The sequence below is a fragment of the Haemaphysalis longicornis genome, unplaced genomic scaffold (genome assembly GCF_048455015.1).
Source record: "Haemaphysalis longicornis isolate Haplotype H1 unplaced genomic scaffold, Haemaphysalis longicornis Haplotype H1 scaffold_9, whole genome shotgun sequence".
NCBI classification, from domain to species: Eukaryota; Metazoa; Arthropoda; class Arachnida; order Ixodida; family Ixodidae; genus Haemaphysalis; species Haemaphysalis longicornis.
Genome location: NW_027526460.1, coordinates 124,397,669 through 124,425,273, shown reverse-complemented (window position 1 = coordinate 124,425,273; position 27,605 = coordinate 124,397,669). Strand labels below are relative to the sequence as shown.

General features: G+C 47.1%; 1 protein-coding gene and 3 non-coding genes across 4 annotated transcripts; all 4 read right to left on the bottom strand.

Annotated features, from left to right (window-relative positions):
• Positions 1-41: 41 nt before the first annotated feature.
• Trnav-uac (transfer RNA valine (anticodon UAC)) lies at positions 42-114 on the bottom strand. Its single transcript has one exon. It is a non-coding gene; the product is annotated as a tRNA-Val (tRNA).
• Positions 115-3,398: 3,284 nt separating this feature from the next.
• Positions 3,399-3,471, bottom strand: Trnav-uac (transfer RNA valine (anticodon UAC)). The gene has a single exon. It is a non-coding gene; the product is annotated as a tRNA-Val (tRNA).
• Positions 3,472-3,712: 241 nt separating this feature from the next.
• Positions 3,713-3,785, bottom strand: Trnav-uac (transfer RNA valine (anticodon UAC)). Its single transcript has one exon. It is a non-coding gene; the product is annotated as a tRNA-Val (tRNA).
• Positions 3,786-16,889: 13,104 nt separating this feature from the next.
• On the bottom strand, positions 16,890-25,654 carry LOC144151926 (uncharacterized). The gene is made up of 3 exons (XM_077683095.1): positions 25,501-25,654; positions 18,873-19,130; positions 16,890-17,288 (listed from the first exon to the last, which is right to left on the bottom strand). The coding sequence occupies exons 2-3, from the start codon at positions 19,034-19,036 to the stop codon at positions 17,099-17,101; spliced, it is 354 nt and encodes a 117-aa protein (XP_077539221.1). The 5' UTR covers positions 19,037-19,130; positions 25,501-25,654; the 3' UTR covers positions 16,890-17,098.
• Between the last annotated feature and the right edge of the window lie 1,951 nt (positions 25,655-27,605).

Below are 27,605 nucleotides of genomic sequence, written 5' to 3'. Positions count from 1 at the left end.
CTTTGTTAATATTTCCATCAACAGAAAATATGGCAAAAGGTTGTTTCCGCCCGGGATCGAACCAGGGACCTTGCGCGTGTAAAGCGCACGTGATAACCACTACACTACGGAAACGATTTTTTTTTATTTATTGCCTGTTCCAAAGTACACATATTCAATACAAACACTTCAGCCTATCTTTGGCTGATCATTGACCTCAGAACTTTTTCAGACAAACAAGAGCATCAAGAATTTCCGTCCACTCAGGCGGCTCAGCCTGGGTCACAAAAATATCGCGAATATACGCAATGCTCTCAATGAAGTTTTCGCGCACAGGGCGAGCGTTCACATCTGCGTTGTTCACAGCTATCCTTGTCTTCCACAGGCTGTGCAGTCCCAGCAGCATAAACATGTCATAAGGTACGCCATTTTCATTTTCTATGGGAAGGTACCGTATACCATGTGGAGTTATAGGCAACTCCTTTTTAAGTGTCCTTTGTAAGACATCCCAGTGAAATATTGGATCCCAACATTCAATAATGCATGCTCTATGGTTTCCGGTTTCCGGCACAGTCTACAATTTGTGGTCCACGGAACGAAGAACCCTTTTTCCTCCATCCATGTGCTTACTGTCAAAGTATTTGTGTGCAGTTTAAAGAAAAAGGACTTTACACAAGGCCTTACAGGCATCTTTTTAACTCTCTTAAGGACATCTTGGCCCGTATTGCCTTGGTATAACGACCTGTAAAGCGGCACAGGCATCAACGTATCTACAAGGTCTCTATACAACTTTTTCCGATTTACTGCACTCAGATACTCCATAGAAAAACGGACTGTTTGGAACCGGAAAGCCACGACAACCTCCCTGAGGTACCCTCTGACGGCCCGACCGCTCTCACCACCTGTCGATACTATAAATTCCGGGAGGTATCTTCGAAGACGCACCTGTATTATTGTGCGCAAAAATAGGTCCGTCTGGTCTCGCAGAAACATAAAACGTGACACTAGTTGGCGAATGAACAAATGCGACAAGCCCAGGCCCCCACTCTTAACCGAACGAAACAAATTGGTTCGGCTGGTCCTCTCCCAGCTTGATGCCCATATAAACACTGCAAACGCCCTGTGCAGTTTTTGTACATTCACTCGTGTCATACACAGCACTTGAAGCACGTACCAGACTTTAGCGGTCAGAAAAAGGTTACATACTGTAGCCCGCGTGAACACTGATAAGCCTCGACCTTGCCAACCTTCCGTTTTTTCCTTTATCTTCTCTATTTCTTCCCCCCAGTATTGCGCAGTGTCTACGTAGTGTTCTAGGGGCACCCCTAAATACCGCCCAGGCAAGGCTGTCCACTGTGTATTAGCGAAAAGTTGCGGTGTGTAATCCCAGTTGCCGTGCCAAAACCCAGTACATTTTTCCCAGTTTATTTCACTTCCAGTTTGACGGCAAAAGGAGTCTGCAATACTGACCACTTCTACAACGCTCTCTTTGTCAGTGCAGAAAACTGCGATATCATCCGCGTAGGCCAGAACCTTAACTTGAGCCTGCTCTAGTCGAAACCCGCTTATATTCTCATTTCTTATCAGTCTCAACAGGAAAGGCTCTAAGTACAGGGCAAAAAGCAAGGGGCTCAACGGACACCCTTGCCTTACCGAGGAGCGGACGTTTATGCCTTTGGTAAGGTTTTTATTGACTATAATCCGTGTAACACAATCGGAATAAGCCATCTTAACACCCTGTATTATTGTGGTGCCTAAATTTACAAATTCCAACAGAGAAAACAAGATTTCGTGGGAAACAAGATCGAAAGCCTTTGCTAAGTCTATTTGGAGCATGGCTACCCGGCTTTCGAAAGCGTCAACACATTCAAGGACACTCCGCGCTACGTGTATATTTGTAGCAATGGTACGCCCCTTGATTCCGCATGTCTGGTGCGGCCCCACTAAGTCCTTGATAACTGTTTGTATTCTTTTTGCTAAGACTTTGGTAAATATTTTGTAATCCACGTTGGTGAGGCTTATCGGGCGATATGACCCCACCCACAACAGCTTATCTGGGTCGTCGGTTTTTGGTATCAAGACCATGTGTGCTACTTGAAAAGACTTCGGTAGTCGCTTCTTTTCGTATGCTTCCCGGATCACGGCGTACACCATAAGTGCCAATTCTTTCTTAAAGGCTCGATAAAACGCTGCTCCCAGGCCGTCAGGGCCTGGTGACTTTCCCGCCGCTAATTCGTCAATTGCCGCTTCGATTTCCTGCAACGTGATTGGCTCCTCTAATCGTGTTCGTACGTCGTCTTCTAATCGCGGCATGTGCGCCAGGAAACAGTTCGCAAAACCAGGTTGTATTAGTCTCTCTCGCCCAAACAATTTACTGTAGTGCTCGACGAATGCACTTTCTATGCTTTCTTTGTCACCTGTAGCTTCGTTTCGGAAGTTTATCTGTTTTATTTCGTTTTTTGTTGCGTATCTCTTTTCATCGCCTAAAGCACGCTTGCTAGGTTTCTCCCCAGCCCACAGTTTTTCCGCTCGTGCTCTTATCATTGCCGCCCGGTACTTAACGTCGTCCATTATTTCCAGTTTATTTTTCACACCCCTTATTTCGTCTAACCATTTTCCTGGCTGCTCGTTCTCCAGGCTGATTAGTTCGTCAAGCTGGTTACGTAGTTCATTTTCGGCTTTCCGTTCACTGCGCCGGATACTGCCTCCTCTTTCGATTGCAATCATTTTGACGCGACTTTTAAATTCTTCCCATACGACGCAGTAGCTTTCTGGTACTGCTGACAACGTTTTCGCTATTTCACTTTGTACGCTTTTCACGAACTCGCCATCCTCCAGCAACCGTTCATTAAATTTCCATAGCTCCCAATTGAACTTTGCACTTTCTTTTTTCCTGCCTAACGTAAACAACACAAGGCTGTGGTCCGTAAAAGATACGTGTTTTACGTCATAGCTATTGCATGACGGCACCAGTTCAATGGACACGTATGCTCTATCTAGTCTAGCATTGCTCTCGCGTTGGAAGTGAGTGAATTTACACACAGTTCCGGGTGTAAACACAGAACCCACGTCTTCGATTTGACACTCCTGGGTCAGTCGACTAAGCAGGTTGGCACTCCTATCCCGCACAGGCACGTTTGTAGAGCGATCGTGTGCAGAACATACACAGTTGAAATCCCCCAGTATCACAATCAATCGATCACACTTGAGATAACCTTCAAGCTGCTCAAAAAAGTTTGCACGCTCGTTCGAATTGTTTGGAGCATAGACACATATGAACCTTCAACTTAAGCCACTGAACAAAACATCATTTACCGCAATCATCATTTACCGGCAATCTTTTATTCACAGATTACGAATTAACTAGTAGAAAAGGCCTTCTTTAATATTTCAATAAACTGAAGAATACGGCAAAAGGCTGTTTCCGTCCGGGATCGAACCGGGGACCTTGCGCGTGTAAAGCGCACGTGATGACCACTACACTACGGAAACGAGGTTGAACGCATACCCGACCTTTCCGTAGTAAGCCGAGGACCCTGGGCGCTCTCTGCTATGTTTCGTTCAGTTTTTTAACCAAGGTGGAGCGTAAAGTCCTGCGGGGACTCTCGAGAAGAAAGAGAAATATTTTTTACCGTTAGCATTTACCGGCAATCTTCTATTCACAGATTACGAATTAACTTGTAGAAAAGGCCTTTGGTAATATTTCCATGAAGAGAAAAAAACAGCAAAAGGTTGTTTCCGCCCGGGATCGAAGCGGGGACCTTGCGCGTGTAAAGCGCACGTGATGACCACTACACAACGGAAACGAGGTGGAAGGGATGCACGCCTTTACCATGCTCGACTGTGTGCCCTTGACGCTGACTCGCTGCTACGGTTCTTTCCGCCTTTTTATTCAGGGAGAACATAAAAACTGGAAGGATGTCTGGCCAAGAACCAGGAAAGGTGGTTACGGTTAGCATTTACCCACGATAATTAGGTCGGATAATGTGAATGCGTTGATAAAAGCTTGAATTGTCTATATTTCAATACTCTGCTGCGTAACAATATTGAAGGGCACCCGTTCCCCCCATGTTACTGTCACCTCGCAGAAAGCCTGTCTGCATGACCATGATTGGTCAGATGTTCTTACCAGCAGCAATGTAAATGAGGCAGTTGGAATACTAACAAGAATTGTACATGAATCATTCCAGTTGTTCATCCGGAAACAACGAACATTTTAGGAGCAGTTATTCAGCCTGGTTCTCTCGCGAACTAAAATGCTTGTTACGTAAGAAACTGCGGTTTCACAGAAAGTACAAAGAAACGAGTAGTGACGACTGTAATCAAAAGTTTTGTGATGACCAGCGTTTGGTGAAACGAGTTTATGAACGCGACAACCAGTTATATCTAGAGTCCGTAGAGTATAACCTAATTATAGATCCCAAATTCTTCTGTCAATACGCCAAAGAAAATATTTCACAACTCCGATGTACCATCATGCTTTCCAAAGACGGAATCTCTATAAACGAACCAAAGGACGTTGCTGACTGCTTCGCTGATTACTTCCACTCTGTATGTCGTGTAAAAGATGCTCCCTCAGTGCTTCCTTGCTCATCAACTCCTCCAACCAGCGAGACGAGCAATGTGTTACAGTTGTTTTAATTTTCGGAACTGGATATCGAAGTAGCGATATCTTCGTTAAAAGCGAAATTCTCGCTTGCGTTTGGCGGCATTCCATGCATCATTGTTAAGGTTTGCAGTAGTAGTTTCGTTCCTTTGTTGGCGCATATCTTTAATAACTCACTTTCGAAGGGCATTTTTCCTGCTCTGTCAAAGAAGGGCGTGCTTTTCCCTGTGTTCAAATCCGGTGATGCGCCTGATGTTACAAAATACCGACCAGTATGTTTGCTAAGCCCTTTTGCCAAGGTTTTTGACATTGCGTTATTCAGGCATTTATCTTTCTTTTTTAACCGTCAACTAAAAGTTACTCAGCATGGATTTCTAAAAGGCCGATCGGTTAAAACCAACCTGACAACGTTTGTTAAATGCACTAGCCCAATATTTGCCAATCACGGCCCGGTTGTAGTGTATTTGATCTGTATAAGGCTTTTAACTTGGCAGATCAAATTCTTATAATTCAAAAGCTGCTGTGATATGGTGTTTGGGGTGGACTTTGCATGTTCATTCGCGACTATCTAAATAGCCGATCAAACTTTGTACGCGTAGATGGTGTGTTGTCCAAACCCTTCCTTTACCAGACAGGAGTCCCTCCAGGACCCATTCTGGGTCCACTTTTGTGCAATGTTTTTATTAACGACCTCTCTTGCTCAGTAAGCAATAGCCAAATGCTTCTCTACACGGATGACATCAAGCTGGTTCGGAAAGTTTGCTCGCCTGATGACTGTGCCCGTTTACACTCCGACATTTGCAGTGTAAGTAATTGGTGCCTTGTTAACAAGTTACTAATAAATCCTACCAAAACACAGTAATGAGTCTAACCAGGAAATTCACGTCTGTTATAAGATTACACGTTAGATCAATGCATCCTGAGAAGGATTGATGGGTGTCGTGACCTAGGGATTTTTCGTCAATTCAGCGCTACGTTTTCATGTGCACATTGAAAAGGTGGTTAAAAAGGCATACAGTCAGTTAGGAGTAATATCCCGCATCACGCTTCCTTTCCATAACGTGTCATGCTTCAAACGCTTGTTTTTCTCCTTAGTCATTGCGAAACTTCATTTTTGGTCCGTCCTATGGAACAACTTGTATGCAACCCAGGCTGTAAAGATTGAAGATGTTCAACGACGTTTTGTTAGAATTGTTTATGATAGCCATTTTGATCGAAGAGTGTATCACCACTGTGATACATTTTGGATAAACTGCACTTGGTTACACTGTCGAAGAGAAGGAAGCATGCCGATTTTATATTTCTGTTTAAATAATTGAATCATGTGACTGAGGGCCAGAGTTTGACTTCGTCAATACACTTGCGGGTGACTTATAAGCCATTTCGAGAATTCAATGTGTTTGGAACAACCAAAGTTTGTTCCCCTATGCAACGACTGTTTCATTTGTATAATGGTGTGGGGTCAAATAATGTTGATGTTTTTTAACAATAGTATGACGGCATTTCAACTAGCTCTTGCGAATTTATAGTGTCTCAGTATTGGTATTCTTGTTTCTTCTGTTTTGAAGGGTTTTTTTCTTTTAATTCCTTTTTTTTATTTTGTGCGCCTCCGTCTAAAGCCACGCGCTGTTGGTGGGCACGTACAAATAAAATGAATGAATGAATGAATGAATGAATGAATGAATGAATGAATGAATGAATGAATGAATGAATGAACGTTCCGCTTGGACGCTCGTAAAGTAGGGCAACGTGGTTCTATGAATGTTGTAGTAGGGTGCTTTAATTCACGCGCGTCTCAGCCGTACAGTAGCGCTATAATCGAGGCATCCGACTTGGAGCAGTGGAACGCGGTAAACTTAAATTGACTTGAGCAAACCTCTAGCGTGTTATCTTGGGAGGAACGAGAAGGGGGAGGAACAGCATGAGAGGTGAGCGGGAAAGAGAAGGGAGGCATTTACTTGCCAGGGGCGCCAGTCGACTTCCGTCTATCCTAGACATTTGCAACGAAAGGAGCAGATACGCGGCCAATTTTTTTGTTGTAGCCAGGGTTTTACTGGTATTGTCTTCCTATAAAGCATGAAGAAGAAATATTTAAATGGACCCTGCCACACTTTTTTCAACTTTTTTTGAAATCTTAAAGTCTTGCAGAACGTAGTCAACCAACACACCCAGTATTTAGATTAAGCGGTCGCAGAGTACCTCAGCCAAAAATTTCTGCTCTATGCCCGTCAGCTAACTTGTAAACTCGCTCAAAAGATTTTTCCCTCTTTACCGGTCTTGACGTTCTTCGATGGCTCGAATTACGCCACTGAGGCGATGTGGCGGCTGTTGGCTGGTTTTCCTGCAGTTCAATGAAGGCTTTTCGATAGCAACTTCAAAAACACCCACAAAAATAAAGCAGAAATGGAAGGCGTATCTGGTGCGACGAGCAAATCCCGCAGCGGCGCTCCGTGATGGTGGCAACAATAGCTTTCGCAGTGGTTCCAGACGTGAAGGAAAGAGTGAAAGTGTTTATCGAAAGTGTTGCATGGTCCCTTTAACGGATGAACGTTATAACATTTATTTCACTTTTTTGTCATTCTTTTTTGTACCTACTGTATACAAGTGATGATTCACCGAAACAGGTCGACACACATCAATCATATTTTTACACAAACGCTTTCGCATTGCATACTGCCAGGAAAACCTAACTAATAAAATCCTAAACGCGTTCACGACATTGCTCAATAAACCCCGCGTCCATATCCAACAAATTTCCTCGTCGACTTCATCTCCTTCTCTGGGTTTCAGGGCTCTGTACTTGGTGTCATACGAAGTGCGGCTGAGTAAAACTACTTGTATTAGTCGTATTGTTCCATCTTTTTTATGCTTCGGCGCTGGTTATGAGGTAGGCGAGTTGGGTGATAGTGGCTTGTAGCTGGGGTAGAACTGCAGCGTCGAATTCACCTTTATGGAATTCGGCACTGTGTGTACGAATGGTATAGATTCGTCTGTTAATGCAGAGTCGGGTGTGGGAACTGTAGGTCGCGAACAGGTGCGGTAGCGGAGAATGGGGAGTGCAGACTTTCTGGTGGCACAGATGACGCCTCGATATCGTAGATATGCGAGGATGGTGTCGATGACTAGTTAAAGTGTATCGAGTTGTGTGCCATGACATCCGGTGGTTGTCCGGTGGTTGTCCAATTGTCAGCGTATAGGGCATGGGGAAGACCAGGAATGGTTTGAACGAGAGGTAAAAGGTATACGTCACGTGTCTCACTGTACTTGGAATGAATCAGGCAAAGGCTCTTTTGCTCATAAAATAGTTTATACTAGCTAAAACAGGAAAACCAAGCTAAAGAAAATACAGTGTAGACAAACTTCCCAAAAAGAACCCTAAGAATAGCAGAACTAAAGTATAGAAAAAATATCAGAACACAAAAACACACAATGCTCATGCAAACGTAATACTAGATACTAAAATGTTCCTCTAAATGATATTATTTCCGAATTTCAGTGATCTCAATAAATAGCCGTCCTATTCCTTGGTGAAACAATTGGCGTTCACAATTAGTCCTAGCGGGCTGACGTGTCTCTGTGTTGCTTGGGTGACTCTGAGAGCGACGCTTGTCGATGAGACGACGACGTCGTTGAAACGCATTGCGCCATAGCGCTGACGTTCCGCTGATACCGGGTTGCACAGTATGCTTGAGGCACTGTTTTCTTGGGCTGCCTCCCGATCAAGCTCGCGGCGGCCACTCGAATGCCGCCCCTCCTTGCAGCTGGGTTCTGGCGACCCGCTCTCGCCAGGACGCGTTCCAGGATCGTGTGGTGGCGGCGTGCCGGTAGACGTCGAGTCAGGTGCCGACGGTCCGATGCCGTCTGGATGCCCCAGCCGAAGTGCCACACCGCTGCCGGGTGGAACTCGCTCTGGCTCTTCCGACGCCTCCTGCCGCCTCAACCCTACCGCTCGGTCCGCTGCCTTCTCTGCATCGGCTTGGCGGCACATATACCAACTAATGCTGCACAATCTAACGGAGCAACAGGATTACCTCACTCGGCGATATGCCCAAACCCAAACGGACCCTGCAATGGCCAGTAAAACAAAGAACTTTCACATCTGGCAGTGGAACTGCGCTAGTTTCAAGCAAAGAAGAGCCACATTACAGCAATATTTAGAATCGCAACCCGAGAAACCCCAGGTAATCCTCCTACAAGAAACGCTCTGCGAAACCCTTACAATTCCAGGATATCGAGTCGTCGCGGCTAGAGAGCAAGGAAAGAGAGGACTTGCCACGCTCGTATCTACGCAAGTTTCATTCCAAGAGCACGTGCTCAAAATCAATTCGGCCAAGCTCGAACACATCATGATCGAAATTGTCCCCAATGTCAAGTGGAGCGCACGGCTTTTCATTCTCAACGTTTACGACTCCCCGTCTGACTATAAACAATCTTTCAACACGTTAATCTCCAAGGCGGCAACGCTAGCGAGGGACGTCCCCATTGTTATGGCAGGGGATTTCAACGCGGCGCACGAGGCCTGGGGTTACCAGAAAACAACGGTGCAAAAGAAGGGTTCTAGGCTCCTACAGGCGGTCATGGACTGCTCGTTTAACTTGATCACGGACCCCCAATTCCCTACGCGGATTGGGACGTCCGTGACAAGAGATGCAACACCGGACCTAACCTTCATAAAGAACATTCAAGAAGCGACCTGGCGCAATACCCTAGAAAACTTAGGCAGTGACCATTACATCTTGGCCACTACCCTTCAGATGGAAGCGCAAAAGCCCAGGCAACACAAAATCGTTGATTGGGACGCGTTTCGCAGGATCCGTAAGGAAGACCAAACCGAATACAAGACACTGCAGGATCTTCTCGACAGGCTTAAGACGGATGTCGCGGCCGCCACCAAAACCGTCGAAGCCCCACCAAATATCACGCAGATGGACGCCAGACTGGCGAATCTGCTTGAAGCAAGAAATTCAATTCAAGCAAGATGGCACAAGCAACGACTCAATAGACGACTGAGGAAGAAGACTGCGGAACTCAACCGCAAGATAGAGGAACACGCACTCACACTCAAATGGGACGAGATCTGCGCCCTCACAGACGGTCGCATGCGTATGGGTGGAAAGTGGAATCTACTCAAGAAGCTCATCGACGACAAACAGTGTAAAGGCAATCAACAACTCGCACTCGACAAACTCATGCACAACCTGCGAACGTCGGGCATGACGGACGAAAATATTTTCGATAAATTAGCTAGCATCTACCTCACTGTGGGTCAAAGCTCAGACCAAGACTACCCCGAATACCAAGGAGAAGAGAACGAGGTTCTTGACGGCCCCATCACAGAGCAGGACGTCTGGGCGGCTCTGCAAGAGCTGAACAGCCGTTCTGCCCCGGGGCCTGATGGTGTCACGAACCGCATGCTGCGTAACCTCGACGCCAAATCGGTCAAGACCCTCACGGAAGAAGCGAACAAGGTCTGGACAACTGGCCAAGTTCCCAAAAGCTGGAAAGAAGCAACGGTCGTCATGATTCCCAAACCGGGTAAGCCCCTAGAGCCCGAGAACATGAGACCGATCTCGCTGACCTCTTGTGTCAGCAAAGTCGTTGAACGCGTGGTCAATGCAAGGATCTCACGTCACATCGAGCAAGAAGAGATCTTCCCGCACAACATGGTCGGCTTTAGACCCGGACTGTCCACGCAAGACGTCATGTTGCTTCTCAAGAACCAAGTCCTGGAAGTGCATTCGAGAGATGTCAGGGGAATCCTAGCCCTCGACCTCACAAAAGCCTTCGACACGATTCGTCACCAATACGTGTTGAAGATGATATCGAAACTTAACCTCGGCAGAAACTTTCACTCATACATAAGATCCTTCCTCAGGGACCGCACGGCCTTCTTCAAACTCGGCCAGGTGCGGTCGAAGGAGTACGGACTCGGTCCGAGGGGCACCCCGCAGAGAGCAGTACTGTCTCCGCTGCTCTTCAATCTCGTTATGCGGGACCTGTCCCTCGAGCTGGGACGTATCCCCGGAATCAATCACGCTCTGTATGCGAACGACATCACGGTCTGGAGCCGTGGTGGTTCGGAAGCTCAGACGGAAGAAGCCGTGCAAACGGCGCTAGACATCACAGAAGAGTACCTTCAGGACACGGGACTAAAACTGTCGCCGGGCAAGTCGGAACTCCTGTTATACCGGTCCAACCGTAAGGGCGGAGCGGGGCAACCGCACCCCAATCAAGCGGCCATCGAGCTGTGCACGAGAGACGGCTCCGTCATACCGAAGGTTGATGTCATAAGGATACTCGGTATCCTCATTCAAAGTCGAGGGAACAACACCAAGACCATCGAGAACCTGACCAGTAAAACGGAAGCGACGATCCGACTCATGATGCGCGTCTCCAACCGCAGGGGTGGCCTCTCCGAGCGCAACCTCCTGCGACTGTACAACGCGTTCCTAATGAGCCACATTAACTACGTGGCGGGTGCCCTCGACTGGTCCCGCACGGAAGAGAGTAAAGTCGATACGCTCATGAGGAAGAGCATAAAGAGGGTGCTCGGTATCCCCTTATCCGCAAGCACGGAAAAGTTGGAACAACTGGGCATCCACAATTCACTGGTCGAAATCGCAGAAGCGCAAAGAACCGCGCAAGAACAGAGGCTGCTTTCCACCAAGGCCGGCAGGAAGATTCTTGGAGACATCGGCTACCTGAACGAAGATTTTGTGGATCACACTGCACAGATCCCCGTAACGGTGAGGGAAACGTTCCAGGTAGACCCGTTACCGAGGAATGTACATCCCCAATATAACGAGGGGAGAAGGCGAGCCAGGGCCCGAACCATCTTACAGCTCGCAAATACAGGATCGGCCAAAGCTCTGTTCGTGGATGTCGCCCAGTACGGCCGCTCGGACAGGTTTGGCATGGCAGCGGTGGATGTCAAAGGAAACCTCGTCACCTCGGCGTCCTTCTATGCACCAAAGGCCACTACGGCCGAACAAATCGCCTTATCTATCGCCATGACGGAAACCCGGTTTAAGCAAATCTACACGGACTCCCACTCGGCGGCAAGAGGTTTCCTCAAAGGAACTATTGCCAAAGAGGCAGCCAGGATTCTACAGGGAAGAAAACAAGAGACGTTCCATAACATCACATGGTTCCCGGCCCACATGGGCCACGGAGTCCACGACACCCTCCCCAACGCCAACGAGTTCGCTCACGATCGCGCGCGAGAAACCGTCAGCCGCGCCGATCGAACAGGCCGAGCTCCCGAGGCCCCCAGAGAGTTCCGAGACGCATTACTCACGTTGAACGAGGTAGTCACACACTACCAACTTACGCGAAGAACACTCCCGCTGGCCCACCCTGCTCTCACACACCCACAGTCAGCAGCCTTTAGAATGCTTCAGACCGGTTCCTTCCCAACCAGGAGCCGGTTTAGCTTATTTCACCCGGAAATTGACCCTCACTGTCCTCTCTGCGACGCAGCTTACTGTAACTTAGACCATATGCTATGGCAGTGCCCGGCGTTACAAGAGGACGCCGAACTCATCACAGAGGAAGAATGGACCATGGCGCTCCACAGCGAAGATTACTTCACACAACTCCGGGCTGTCCAGAAGGCCTGCGTTAGGGCGGAGGTCCTAAACCTCCCGCCACCCGCGCAGGTGCGGCCCGCGTCTACTCTAGACGGTCCTCTGGGCCGCTAGGTTTGACCTTCCGGACCTAATAAAGTTCAATGTCTGTCTGTCTGTCCACTTTGGCTCCACCACTTGTCACCTCCTCCTACGTCATACTCTCCATGGAACCCGATCATTCGCTGTTTATCTTGTGCTGATGATGATGGTCTTTTAGTTACTGGAACACACTCATCCCTCTCTTCCTTCTCTTCTTTTCCACTATAAGCCTCGTACGGCACACGTCCCCCAGTGTCTTTTCCCCCTCTACCTCACGACAGTTGAGGAAAGCGGTATTGAAGAGTAGGGGTGAAATAACTGAGCCTTGTGGTCTTCCTTTGGGAGGTGGGTCAAACGTGTCGGAGCGAAATGGTGCGGTGCGAAGAGTGGCTGTGCAGTCGGTAAGAAATGCCCGCACACAGTTGTATGTGGAGGCGCTGCATTTTGGATTTTGTCAAAGTCCTTTTAATATGGCTTTATGTGAGACATTTTCAAACGCGCCCTTAACTTCGAAGAGTAAGGTGGCGCTTGGATTAGTTTTACTGAGGTGGTTGACCACTTGCTTTTTGGTCTGTAGGAGAACATTTCGAGTTTATACGTGTGGGCGGAAGACGACTCTCGACGACGAATCAATAAAAGCCTTGACGAAGTACATTAATGTATGCTGGGAAAGGGGTATCATCCCGCGGCAATGGAAGACTGCCCCAGTGGTCATGATTCTAAAGCCTGGATAGCTATTACAATTGGAAAACTTGAGCCCCATCTCAGTGACGTTGTGCGTCGGCAAGCTGATGGAGCACGCCACGTCATCCTCACTAGACTGAACGCCTACATGGAGGACAGAGGGCTCTTCCCTCACACCATGATAGGGTTTAGACTCAAATTGTCTACCCAGGACGTAATGCTACGCCTCAAACATCAGATTCTAGATGGAGACGAGAGCTCGTCCCTAGACACTAAAGCAATTTTGGGACTGTACTTAACAAAGGCCTTCGATAACATCGCTCACGAGGCCGTCCTAGAAAACTTACTAAAGAACTTACGATTACATAAAAGACTCTCTCCGACCAGAAAGCTCATATAACTATCGGAGGGGTCAGATCAGAGAACATAGAATTGGGTAGCCGGGGAACACCGCAAAGTTCCGTCCTGTCACCATTTCTTTTTAATATCACCATGATTGGGCTTCCTGAAATACTAGATCGGATAGAAGGCTTGAATCACCTTTACGCTGATGACATCACCCTCTGGGTCACCGGAGGTAGTGATGGTCGAATTCAGGATATTCTTCAGGCAGCGATCGACGCAATCGAAACATACGTGAAGCCGAGAGGTCTAGCGTGCTCTCCGCAAAAATCCGAGTTGTTGCTTTACCAACCCACGATGAGAGGACGCAACCGTGCCTTGGAAGTCCCCAAAATCGAGCTTTTCGCTGATGGTAATCTCAATCCAGTTGTGACGAGTATCAGGATTCTCGGCTTGAGAATTCCGGCGAACGGACAAAATACTGAAACCATTAAAGCTTTGGGAAAAAGCGTCCATCAAACCTCCAGACTGATTTCCAGAATAGCAAGCAGACATCATGGAATGAAGGAGAGCAATTTGATTAGGCTAGTACAAGCGTTCGTCCCGAGTCGCATAGCGCACGTAACACCTTTCCTGAGACTAAGTGCGGAAGAAAAGATCAAAATTATAACATGATCAGGAAATCATACAAACAAGCTCTCGGGATACCAGCTACCACGTCCAACAAACGTTTAGAGGCGTTAGGAATTCATAACACATTGGAGGAACTAATAGAGGCGCACAGAGTTTCCCAGCTAGAGACTCACAAAGACCTCGACTGGCCGTCATATTTTAATGACTCTAGGCATTCGGCACAAATTTCAATTCGGCACCGAACGCGAGATTCCATGTGAAGTATGGGAATGCATACACGTCCCTCCTATACCAAGGAATACGCATCCCGAACATAACAAAGAAAGAAGATGCGAAAGAGCGAAAGCCTTACAAAAGAGATTCAAAAACTCCGAGAACGTGGTCTACGTGGACTCCGCGGAATACGCAGCCCGCGACGCCATGTCCGTGGTAGCTATCGATTGCAACGGCAATTCCGTAACTAGCGGCACGATACTGACGTCGTCGCCGGATGCGGCATAAGAGGCTCGCCATTGCGATGGCGATGGCCTCCACGAAAGCTAAATTTATTGTCAGCGACTCTAAAACTGCAATTCGGAATTTCGCAAAGGGACGGATCTCGTCCGAGGCACTGAGAATTCTGGTCGGCTTCAAAGACCGGAGACAGGTCCAAATTGTGTGGCTGCCAGCACACTCTTCTCTTCCCGGTAACGAGAACGCTCACGACGCGGCTCGAGGTTAGGCTAACCGAGCCGATCGCGTCGAAGAAACATCTGAGCACTTCTCGCGCGCTGGGATGGGGAAGGACCGCATGGTCTCGTACAGAGACATAATTAATCATTACAGATTGGAACGGGTTAAGTATCCTCCCCGTCACTGTACTCTCAACAAATGGTAGTCTGTAGCATGGCGCCTCTTACAGACAAATACATTCCCCAATCCGGTCCTGTACAGCCATTGTTACCCGGGGCTCTACACGGGCGAATGTAAGCTATGTCCGGGCTGGGCAGACCTGTGCCATATTACCTGGGAATGTCCCCAGAATAAGAATTCGTTAGGGGCTTTACTATTAATTAAGACCGAGGAACAGTGGGAGACCGTTCTGCGCAGCTCCGATCCGGACGTACAGATCCGGGTTGTTCAAATGGCCGAAGACGCCACCGGAGCCCAAAGACTTCTGGCTGCTGTCTGAGGGGGGTGAAGAGGCTCCACCTCCTTTGCTTCAAAACCATGTTGGACAAATAAATGTTATTTCACTCTCTCTCTCTATTGTTGCTCTGAGTTTCATTTCCTTGCCGTACTTAGTTCAGAGTGAAGCTGTAAAATTACATATTCCTCATCTGTTGTCGACAAATGGGTGTCTAGAAGGGAGTTTGCATGGTTACAAACGGCTGTAAATTTCGTTTTATCAAAACTATCCTTAAACAAATTATGTGAGAATTGGTTGCTAAGACAACTCTAGCAGCCGTTGAGTTTAATTTACTTGTCAAATTTGAGTAGCTCCGAGGGCAGTTGTAAATACTGCAAAACTCCAGTCTGCTATCAATACATGGTCTTCAACGGGAGGGAAAGAGACGTTCCCGTGTTTGTTCACTAGCAAAACTATAGTGGAAGCATGCTCAGTGACAAATTACAAAAAAAACAAGTTTTGTTTCATATACGCACAAGACTGCGTCCAGCTTTGCTTGCCATCCGTCTTCGCAGAGTGGAAGGGTACTGAATGTTTTCGGTACGGCTTTGTTCCGAGAGACAGTTTGTTTAATCCCCCTCACACAAACTTCTAACTACAGCCAGCCATATGGTGGTGGATGATGTTAATGGTGATGCACATGAATTTGGTTCTTTCTCACAGTGCTGCGGCAGCGTACGGAAGGGAGCTCCGGGGCGGCGGTGCCTCGGCGAGGTTTCCTGGGGCGCTCACGTGTCCTCAGCGGAAATCAGCAGTCTTGAGCTACTCCCCTTGCCCTCTACTGGCGCACACATATTACTCGGGGGCCTCTACGGAGCTCCCTGTCCGGCCCTGCAAGCTCCGGGGGTCTCGTACCCTCCTGCCACCTATCTTCCTCAAACGTCTCTCTGTTCTTGCCCCATCTTTATTTCTTTCCAATGTGGACCCTTCTCAATGCAGCTATGATGTTGAGCATCAAATGTTGAGCATCAAATGTTGAGTATTGCTAATAATAAAGAAGAGTGTTGTGTGTGGTCGTTTGAATCCCAAATTTGTGGCGTCTTTTGTCCCGCGCATTCCAGCACTCGTATGTAATATATTGCCTATCTATAAAGTTATGGTTTTGTCAGATTTCTGCTTGAACTGTTGAGTAGAATGGAAATTTGTTGCACAGAAAACCGAGATTGCTTGGGTGTGCTCTTCTTTGATCCTAGGTAATTCCGTGCGTCCAATCACAGCCACTGTTCGTGACCTGCTTTGGCGTAGTGCGGACTCTCATTAGCGTGGCGCACGTGATAATGAGGTTGGTTTAGTGGAAACAAATTCAGTGACACATTTGTATTGTTCCTTATAAAAAATTGCCTAGAAGTGGTGGAAAAGGAAAAACTGCAGACTCGTTCGGGCCAGGAGTAATTTGAGGCCAATAAGAAGTGCCTTAGTTCTGTAGTGAACATAAATAAGACAGTGATGATGATAGCGAGTACAATAAACTGTGCTGATAATTTTCACTGCCGTTGTCGCGTACGAACTTATGCCTAAGTTTGTCCACCAACTGGGAACAAGGTACACAGGCACTGAGCTTTACCTTGACGCATTCCTCCCAATGACAGGCTCAATGTGCTTGCGGTGGATTGCGGCGCTGGCGTGTCATTCGGTGTGTCATGTATTTCAGTGCCATAGGAAATTATATTCACCGACTGACTTGCAAGTATTCTAACGAACTGCTTTGAAACAATTATAATAATATCGGTATTCTGGGACAGACTGCGAGGGAAAAAAACAAGAATTGTAGCAAACACTTCATTATTAGCACATACAAATGCCAGCATAAAAAGAACGCAATTCGTTCTGAGGCATGTGTCCTCAAATTAATGAAATGTAGCAGAAAAGTGCAGCGCAGATCACAAGCTCAGTCTGCATGACCCAGTAGAACTTGAGAGGGGCGGCCAGGACGGAGACAGCTGATGAATAGTTTCTATGCCCGGCCTAAAATCGGGCATCTCTATGGTGAGCTTGAATTTCCTGACAAACTTCAATGATTTAAACCTGAAGAAGACTGCGCTGGTGAGCATGCTGTTGCTGCCTGCTTGGTGTTGGCTCCCGACTCGTGCAATCTGCAGGGCCCTCGCTGCATCGAAGGAATCCCTGAAGGTGGGGGCCATTCTTGTTGATGTACTTGAAGATGTACAGCTGCTTGAAGAGGAAGTCGTCGGCTTCGTTCGGCGTGCATCTGCGCGGTGAAGTAAGATGATCCTGATGGGCATGAGCTTGACTTGGCTTTGCTTTGTGCTCTGGTGTAGCTTGGAGCAAACAAACTGCTCCCTTTCGTTAAGTACCACCGAAACGTGTCATGCTGCATGCATGTACGTCTTTGTGTCACTTTCTGAATTGACCCACTACTTTATGCCAATTTTATTGGCACCTTTGTTCTCGACACTTTCCAATTCCCGCGTCTCAGTCAGTCCCATTTAGGTTTTCGGAGGGAGTTTTAAGTTTCTTTACAAAGTGTTTTCCTCCTAAAGTTTTCACAGTTGGTGTTGTGCACTGTATCTTTGAAAGCTATTCCTGGTGTCTGACTCTTGCACTTAAAGTAATTTCAATTTTCCGTTTCGTCAGACGTAACTCTAGACAATGTCTACAAAAGAAACCATGTTTTCACACAGCTATTTTGGAAGAGGCGGACGTTCTGACTACTTGAACCAAACAAAAAAAAACATGGGGGCTGAATCATAAGAATCTAAGCCTTATTTCAGTTCGAAATTTTTTAAATGGTGTTCGAAAGCTGATGGGCACCTAATAACGCCATGTTTGACCGTGCTAGGTGTTTACAGAGGACAAATGAAAGGACGTGTACAAGATGAACTCGGTTTATCACAGAGAGATTAGGCTTATTGGAGAGGTTTACAAGAACATTTTCTTTTTTTGCTTTCGTTCTCACCCTCACCAATTCCTATAAATCCATTTGTGTTTCGTGAATGGAGCAGTTATGGTTTGCGCTCGTCTTGTGTATGTGTTCGTCATTCGTCCTCTGTAAATACTTACGATAGTAAAACATGAATCGAGTGCTACTGGTGCCCTTCTTTGCATTGCTAAACTAACAACAACCATCAAGCCAACCACCGCCTATAAATTTTCAGTTTTTTCGGAAATTTTCATGCGTTCTAGTTTCGGAATCCAAGAAACCAATTTTAATTGCGAAAGCTCCTCTTTTACAAGCACATTTTTATGAATAATGCTTTCTTTCGCGATCTGTGCGGAAGTCTATGAATTATTTATCTTCTGATTTAACAATTTAAGAACTACGCTCTAATTGCGTAAGGGGGACTGATGGGCAACTAGCCAGATCTTGTTATTAACCGCACATTCACACGCCTGAAGAAATTGAAAACACCACTTCATGTTGGAACCTATGGTCGAACTTCTGTCCAAGCTTCTTAACGCGGTGTTTTATGTTATCCTGAACCTAATGACGAACTTGACATAGAAGCAGTGGTTCCTGAGATGGCTATTTAAGTAATCGTTAGCGATTTTTGAAAGCAAATAATTGCTTATGTTCAGTGATTGCGAGGCGCAAACCTAATCACATCGCTCTTGTCCCTATGCTCCGACTTGCAGATATACAGCCCACAAAGTGGGGCTTTGTGAGCGACCACCAATTTTTAAAGTTATGCCAATTTTCTAGATACTTTAGCATTCCTAAGTACACGCGCGTGGGTTATAAGGCAGTGTCCAGAAACGCTGAAACCACGAACACCACTGGAGGGCAACGGTTCCCCTAAGCCAAAGCAACGACCAGCCGGCCAGTGCTGTATACCTTAGTCGTTTTTCCACAGGGCGGGTAGGCATACAACTGGCGCCCTTGCGCTCCACTGGGCGACCGGCGATGGCTTGCTGGCTGCTGCCGTGCCCAGCTGGATGAGATTCCACGAGCTCCCCGGACAACCACGAAGAAGGCAGCCCGGGGAACAAGGCCTGCATGCACGGTCGGCTTGCACAGGGATTCCGCCCCCAGCCCCTGCCTCTTTCAGCGGCCGATGAACGAGACGGTGCATTTGCCGTTGGGGCAGTCCGTCTGCAAGTTGCAAACGTAATCGTGAGGCTACATCAAGTAATATCAATGGCAGTGTTGTCAAATTCTGAACCTCTTTAGCCTCAGTTAAGCATTAAGTCAATGCAGCAAATCAAAAATTTGGCGTCCCTGGCCAACAGATGGCACACAAATTGGCCGACAGATAAAAAGAAAACAGGTAGAAGAGTGGCCAGATTCTATACATCTGATCACTGATACGTATAATATATTCGACGTATAACTCTAATACCCAACAGCAACTGTTCACAACAACTGTCATGTTAAGTAATGGAGTTGAAAACAAAATCAGGTGGGTCTAGGTGGGATAGGAACCAGGATCTTCTAGTATGCGACACCATCATGCATCCCAAACCCCTGCACAGTTGTGTGACTCCCGCCGACTCAAGGCGACCGTATACATTATTAACAGATGTATAGCGCAAAAAAGACGAAGGACAAAGAATGCACGAGGACGAAGCGCTAACTTGCAACTACTCGTTTATTGAAAGAAGCACACATTTATAACAACAGCGTACATGATAACAGACAACCTACGTGATACTTTCTTTGTCCTTCTTTGTCATTCTTTGTTATTCTTTGAAATTCTTTGTCCTTCGTCTTTTTTGCGCTATACATCTGTTAATAATGATCGACCAACTAGCCCAACAGCGTACTTTACTAGACCGTATACAGTCTATTCGTTGTGCCCTTCGACATAGAAATATGTGTTAGAGGTTTGTACTGAGGCCTACGGGAGCAATTTGAACATTATAGTTACGGAAGTTGCAATTATGGGAGTTGCAAAGGACGTTCACCCCGAATGTCGACTCTTGCTGATTCAGGGGAGCAGTATAGGTGCCGAGTTACAGCAAACGTAAAAAGGAAAGGTGCTAAGGTAAAATGGTGATAATAATAGGAGAGGACACGTTCAGCAACTGGACACTAATGCTTCCGCCACCTGCAACTACATCATAATGAGTGATTAGGTGCCCTGGTTATTTTTTCACCGCCGTTACACGGACTCTTAAAGTCGCCATCATAAACTTGGTTTTGCCTTGTAGTGCGCCTACGGAGGAACCAAACAGATCTACATCCGGCAAGAACGTTTGCCTCTTCGTCCTTATCTATAGGCCTCATGCAACCACCTGACGTCCGTCGTCCGTCCAAAGTACTTCCATTCCGCCTGTAGCGGATGTCCAATGTCCACTGGACGTCCATTTCAGTGCCGATCAACATAGCATGTACGTCCGTGAGACGTCCGGTTTCAAAACTTCCGTACGTCCATTCGAACGTCCAATATTGAATGTATTTCGGACTTTCAGTAAAAGCCGGCAGAATAACAAATGCATTAACACGAAGCAGATGTCCCTACAACGAATACTACAACGCACAACACCAAGGCAGTATAGGGCAGGTCACTATATCCGTCCCGAACACGGTAATCTTGCTTCACACGTTATGTTAGCGGATCTCAATTCTTATATACCCTTCCCTAAAGAGGTTAATATTGCAGTCGGTGAGGCGCTTTAAAAAAGTTAAAACTTAGGCTTAGTTTTAGTAACACACAAATGAAACTTGCAATATACAAGCCAAAGGGGCGCGATGACGTCACGGCGACATTAAGAATGGCGCAACAAAATTTTCATTACTCGCATCGCGTTTGTATTCTCGTTTCACCCTTATTGGGTCTTGTGTCAATTAGTTATACCTAGGGTTCTGCGTTTTCGGATAAATCCGATAAAATCCGAAAAACACTCGCCGGTAAAATTTTTGCGAATTCGGATTTATCCGAATAACTCCGAATTCAGGGACCGCCGCCTGTGAAAACCAGACTACCCTTTATCTTTTCCTGGCATCCTCGAACAACTTTTCCTATTCTATTTTCAAGTTTCCACTTTTGTTCGTTCCAGTTACGTTCCCAAGCTTCACAAAAGGGAGTCGCTTTGGACCCTTATGCAGAAAAACAAGAACTCTCCCCACAACAATAGTCGAACGAAGGTCAAACACTTCTCACCTTCCCTGCCACTCCACTTCTGGCCGTTTTGCCGGATATGTTATTTTTCTAGAGTTTCATTCGCCCTTCTCTAACCTCATTTCGCTAAAGATTGAACGTTTGAGTAAGCGCAAAGGAACAAGGACGAACGAAGTGGACGGGACACGGCGCTACTAGCAACTCGTTTATTTTCACTGTGACGCCCGGTTTTATACGGGATGGTACACTGCGAACGAAAGAAAAGAGGGGAAGGGGAGGAGCACTAGCAAATACAATAAAAACTAAAAACTAAAAAGTCCTAAACTAAACTAAAAAACCTAAAAAAAAAGGATGACAGTTCAAACACCCGCGTTAAAAAGGCTCTTTAGGAAGGCCAAAATTAGTGATTGGATAAGAATTTCAGTTCTTTCTTTGTCAGTGTTATGGAAGTTGTGCCGACACATTTGTCTTTCAATGAAACAATCTGGTATGCCTCGATGATTTCTCTTGTTAGCTGATCCTCGTGTCGGCCTACAATGCTGGTCATATCAAAATGTGGCCTACATTCACAATCTTATTTGATTGTGTTCGATATTCATTTCCTATATTCGATTCCTTTATCGTGTGGCAGACAGTACGTTGGTCAGTCGAGTCGTTGCTTAAATAATCGACCTAGAGAGCCTAGGAACAAAGTAGAAAAAACGAGTAACGGACATCTGGGCATACATTGCAGAGATTGTGAATGTAGGCCACGTTTTGACAAGACTAGATAAAAATTTCTCTGCTGTTCAATTTCTTTTATTGTTGTGCAGAGCACTTCCCAAAGATCAATACTCTAGGATACTAATAATCCGAAAAACTCTGAATTCTCTGTACTCTGAAAGGACGCTCCGAAAAACTCCGAATGTGCAAAAAAAAAAACTCCGAACAATGCCCTCCGAATTTGCTCCAATATAAACTCCGAAAGCGCAGAACCCTAGTTATACCCCAGCCGGTGCCTTTGTTCACCGCACAGCGCCGACACTATCCTCGACGTCGTCATGACGATATCAAGAATGGCGGCAATGTTTTCACTACCCGCATCGCGGCTGTATGCGACTTTGAATCGCTGCGCAGCTGCCAATGAAAACGGCCGGTTTATTGCTTCTTCCCGCGCAACGGCTGAATCGCCGTCACGCAGCCGGCGGCACATGTAGGCGCGGATCGAGGTCATCGACGTGGCAAGCCATGCGACAGACCGTGCTCCGCGGCAACTTCCTCGTTCACTGAAGGGCAATCTTGGAGCAGTGGACCATGCAGTAGCTTCGAGCGGCCTTGAGCTCAGATGAGACGAATAGCAAAGGCTGCGCCTCTGCTCGTCTCCATTACATAGTTCACATTTAAGAAACTTGTGCTGTGCTAAGTCCAGAGCCGTTTCACCAAGTCCAGTGAAGCTGGCGGCCTGGTGGCATTTTCTGTTTCGGGTTTAGCTGTATTCGGCATTTGCTATGTTTAATTATAAGGATAGTGGTGCGAGCTCCACGTCGCAGACTGATGACACATCCGCCACAGAGGTGGCCGCCGAAGAGCGTGCGGCATTGCGCAACGTCAGGGGGAGAGAGACACCGCGCGTGGCGATCGCAGTACACGTGACTCGAGTACACAGAAGTACGCATGACTCGAGTACACACGACCATTGCGAACAAGGCTCCGATACGGGAGCCGTTATGCCTTTTTGGTTTTTGTAAACAGTCAAGGTCGGTGGTAGTTTTTAACTCTCATGCGTTTTCCCGACCATACAAACTTCCGTCCAATCCTTGATTTCATGACTATAGGAAGAGAGGCGTCGCGTGTGCAGAGTAGTATAAATTGGGGCTGGGACAATACTCTCCCCATAGACGACCCGCCGCGGTGGCTCAGTGGCTAAGGCGTTGCGCTGCTGAGCACGAGGTCGCGGGTTCGATTCCCGGCCGCGGCGGCCGCTTTTCTGATAGAGGCGAAAAGCAAAAACGCCCGTGTGTACGAGATTTCGGCGCACGTTAAAGATCCCCAGGTGGTCAAAATTATTCCGGAGCCCTCCACTACGGCACGCCTCATCGCCTGCGTTGCGTCGGTGCGTTAAACCCTACAATCAATCAATCAATCTCCCCATAGACGGCTTCACTGCGCGACACAATGTCGGAAAGCCAGCTTGCGATGGCCAAGCTTTCACCCATTCACTTAAAGACGGCTTCACCTCCAAACACGAACGCATTGCTTGGAAGACATCTTTTTAGGGATGATATGAGGAATTCTCAATCAAAATACAGTAGACTCTCGATAAACGGAACTTCAAGGGACCGAAAAATATAGTTCCGTTTAACAGGAGTTCCGTTTACTGAGAAAGATGTGCAAATGTGCAAATTTATGTGCGTACACACTCTTAATGGCGTTTCATGGAACTCTAAGCACTAGAAGGTGAATGTAGCTGATAGTTTTTCAGAAAGCAAAAAAACTACAAGAGGCTTAGGCACAGCATTCACAAAGTTGATTTGGCAACAATGAGTCGCTGTGCACTACAAAATGCATCAATTATTTTTGTTTGAGTCCTTGCAGCTGCATCTTTACGGAGGCTAGAGGCTTCATCTTCGCCAGTGCTTACGAGCCACCGAATTTAGAAGACGGCAACGCGGTAATGAAGCGGTAATGAAGCGGTAATGAAGCGCGAATAGCAGCACCACGATGGCATGAACTAGGCGGCAGGAGCTGAGCCGTGTAACCTCGGCGTCTTGAATCGAGACCCTAACGACTGGTACAAGACCTGCGATGTTGCATTCGTTGCGCTAACACGGCTGACCACTAACGAGACGAGGTTCACGAGGCCAACGAGGCTAAAAAAGAAACACGGAGGAAGAAAAAACAAAAACAAAAACCGCCGGAACCGTAAAAAGCTGATTCTCATGCCAATGGGTATCACAAGAAGTTCCAATTCTGGTTCCGTTTACACGGTGACGCGGAAGTTTTCGTTCCGATTACCGGGAGTTTTTTAACGTTATCTGCATACACACCCAACCAACTTACCGGCAACTGTTCCGTTTAAGAGGTACTTCCGTTTAAGCGATTTCTGTTTATCGAGATTCTACTGTATATATGGAGGTCCTAGGACCTTTTTTCGGATTTTGATGAATTTTTCCCATTTGCTTGATCCTAGCTATAGACAGCTCTGCTGTAAAAAAAATAAGTCCGAACTATGCAACGAGCATTACAAATCGTTTTAGAAGCATTTATTGGCTTTTATTCGCACTATATTCGAGATTCTTTGTCTTGAAATCCCGGGGAAACAGTTTTCCGCCCTTTCAGCAGTACGAGATTCTGGCGCACGTTAGAGATCCCAAGGTGGTCAAAATTAATCCGGTGCCCTTCAATACGGCGCACCCCATCGCCTGCGTTGCGTTGGCGAGTTAAACCCTGCAATCAATCCACAGGGATTTTGTGAAATGACCGCGGCACGTATGCCTCAAATGTTCCTGAAGCTATTTTTATTCGATTTTTATGCAGTGGGTTGTAATTTGTAGAGGTGTTCTTTTGTCAGAAGGCTTTCATTAATTACAGTTCATGAGATAAAAGCATAAGTGACATATGCTGGAGAATTTCATGACTAATGCGTTATACTTCATTTTAAAAAACGTTTTTTTTTTTTTAACCACGGGTCTTTATGAAGCGTTAAGACGGCGATGTGGTGGTTTTCTAGCGACAAGCACAATGCAGCCTTCTGGGTCGCAAAGCTCAGTTCTCTTCCGTTGGTTTTCTGCTCGCCATGACGAGGATATGCAACATAATTTTCCATGCATCCTGCTATTGCTTCACACTGAAAATGGCGCTATAGCAAGGGTTCGGGCCTGAATTTTTTCCACGGACTAGCCCTAGAAAATTGTTAGAAACTACCTCTGAGGGGACGAGCAGCAGGAGAAGGCACAGGCGAACAAACACCGGTCCTGTTCAGTTGAGGCACATTCGAGCCAAACATTGCGAAACTCCTTTGCGGTTCGAATCCAGCGAAATGTTTCCCCTTTTGTATACGTGCAACTAAACACAAAGTTGAAGCAAGCGGCGTTTAACAGAACACGCGTTGAACGCAACCTTCACTAAGCACGATTCCCGTACCATGTCTCTAACCTGGGAGGCGACGCAGGGCGAAGCGGTAACTACTGCTCCTCATGCAACTACAACCAAACGCCGTGGCAGCAAGCTCTGACTGCCCGTGATGGAGCGACCGAAGTAGCGGTTATACTGTATATTCATAGCGCGCGCGAATTTGATAGTAAACTTCGGGGTTTCGCTGACTTTTGGGCTTTCGCTGGTCCCCTTTTTCACCGTTTGTCTGGGTGCCCTTGGGACCGCCACGTGCGCTATTGTTCTTCTAGGTACGGTTGTGCGTCTTACATGTGCCGCTGACGAATCTTCGAGCAGCCTGGCTTCGGTCTTGCTTGGGCGCGCTTCGCAGTCAGCCACAGCAGCGTGGGCTTGCACTTCAACTGCTCCAGAACGCTGACCTCGGCCGCTGCACCTGGCCGCCGCGACGTCAGTGGGGACCCGGGATCGATCGCTGGAACAGGAAGATGGCGCCGCTAGATTTGACTGCTATTCAACCTCGGTATTATCATATCCTGCCACGCGCTCCTACCTTGGGAAGCGGCTGGCGCCTCCCGATTGACCGCAGTCTTCAAAGCGGGGTCCGCGGGTCACCCGGAGAAGAAGAGCACGGCGCTGTGGCGGGCCACCAACTGAGAGGGGAGGCCTCTCTAAATAGAATGTGCTCCACGAACGTCAACGGAACACTGCGTTTATCGTCTCTCAGTGAGCAGGACTGTGGCGTTCAACAATTGGACGGACTCAAACGAAACAGCAGCGCGAGGAGCTGTGCGTCTGCGTGATGATGGTGATGATAATGCGATCAACGATAACGACGCGTTCGTGAGAAGGGGTGACTGGCCATGGCTAAGTTGGCTAATGTGCGCTCTCACAGTTGCAACTAACGAATAAATAATTAGGATAAATAAATAAATTATTAATTAATCCACTCGAGGGTGGATGACCTGCGAAGCTGCTTAAAATACAAGTAGCGAGCTCGCATGTGTAACGGTGCTCCGACGGAAGGTGAAGACGAAGTCGCTGGAGCACGCGAGGCGTACATGCGCGTGCAGTTTTTTACTGGAATCAGCGGTGGAAACAAGGCCATCGGAGGCCATGGCGTGCATGTGGAACAGCAAACTGTTCGGGCACGGCTCGCGTACTCAAGTGCTTCGTCGTCGTCTTCGGTCGGACCAGTGTGACACACCGCAGCGTGCTATATACAAATCACACCCATGGTTCGAGAATTGGTTGGTTGGTAAAACGTTTATGGTGATTAATGGGAAAGGGTAAAAGGGTGTGGTTAGTCGCCTAAGTCACGTATTTATTTTTCTTATCGCTCGGAAACGGCAGTGACTACGCTTCAGAATCACGTGATGAAACTTTAGAAGGACTACAGCTCTATCCCAGTAGATCAACATGGGGCTGTTCGATTTCTTCCTACAGATGCGCAGCGGATGGGAATTTTTCGACGTTTAGACCTTAACTTTGAACTGACTAACACAAGTATATGAAACACGGGGTAATGATTGAGTCGTATTAGGGAACAGTTTTCATATAACTGCCTTAAGAAAGCTTTGACAAAAGGATTGCCCTCATTTTTTTGTTGAGCATTCGCGATGAAGTTGGCTAAGCTGCAAGGCGTTTTTGTTCACGTACAAGAAAAATGCACGGAACACAATCCAAATAAAGGTTTGCTTGAAATTATCTCTAGAAGAAAAAGAACATGCTATCCACTTCCGCTTTCTCTTCTTTTTATCTCGGCTGCAATAAACGTTTCTTGTTTATTGCAGCCGAAAAACAAAAAAAACACAAAAAAATATTTCAAGCGAAGCTTTCTATGCCTTACCAATGACGTTCGATGTCGCTCCAAAACGCACCGCAGGCAAACCAAGTTTACGCAATGTGTTTCTCAAAAGGATGATGATAAGCTCAAGCACATCAAGCACATCAAGAAAAATCATGTGCCCCTCCGTCTAACAACGATGATGGTTGAACGCGGAGCTTCCTCGTGATGGATTCTTTGGTTGGCCAATCCCACACTGCGACTATGTTGTACTCTGGAGGTACGCACTACTTTTCAAGAATACCCACAGCAACTGTCAGGTGTGCACTCCGTAGAAAATACCGACCAAAATGTCCAACCGGCAGCCGCGCTCCAACACTATACCACATTACGTGGGAGTGCAACAGCAATTGTCGTGAAGACACAACACCAGAGAAAAAACTTGAGCTATGGGAGGCTGCCCTGGCCAGCTCGAGCCTGGAAGACCAGCGCCATCTGATCAACCAGGCCCGGGAGAAGGCCAGGCTCAGTGGAGTCCTCAACTAGGGACCCCACCCATCCGCGACCTCAAAAGTATTGTTTTTCAATAACAGCTTGTTCCTCCTCCTCCGTAGGCCGAACGTTCGGGTTT

What these genes read in the sequence shown, in the direction of transcription:
- LOC144151926 (XM_077683095.1), bottom strand. Translation starts at nt 19,036, where the DNA reads ATGCAGGCCTTGTTCCCCGGGCTGCCTTCTTCGTGGTTGTCCGGGGAG. An exon ending in CCTGTGGAAAAACGACTAAG is followed by an intron (nt 17,289 to 18,872) that starts GTATACAGCACT and finishes TTCACCGCGCAG; the next exon opens with ATGCACGCCGAACGAAGCCG.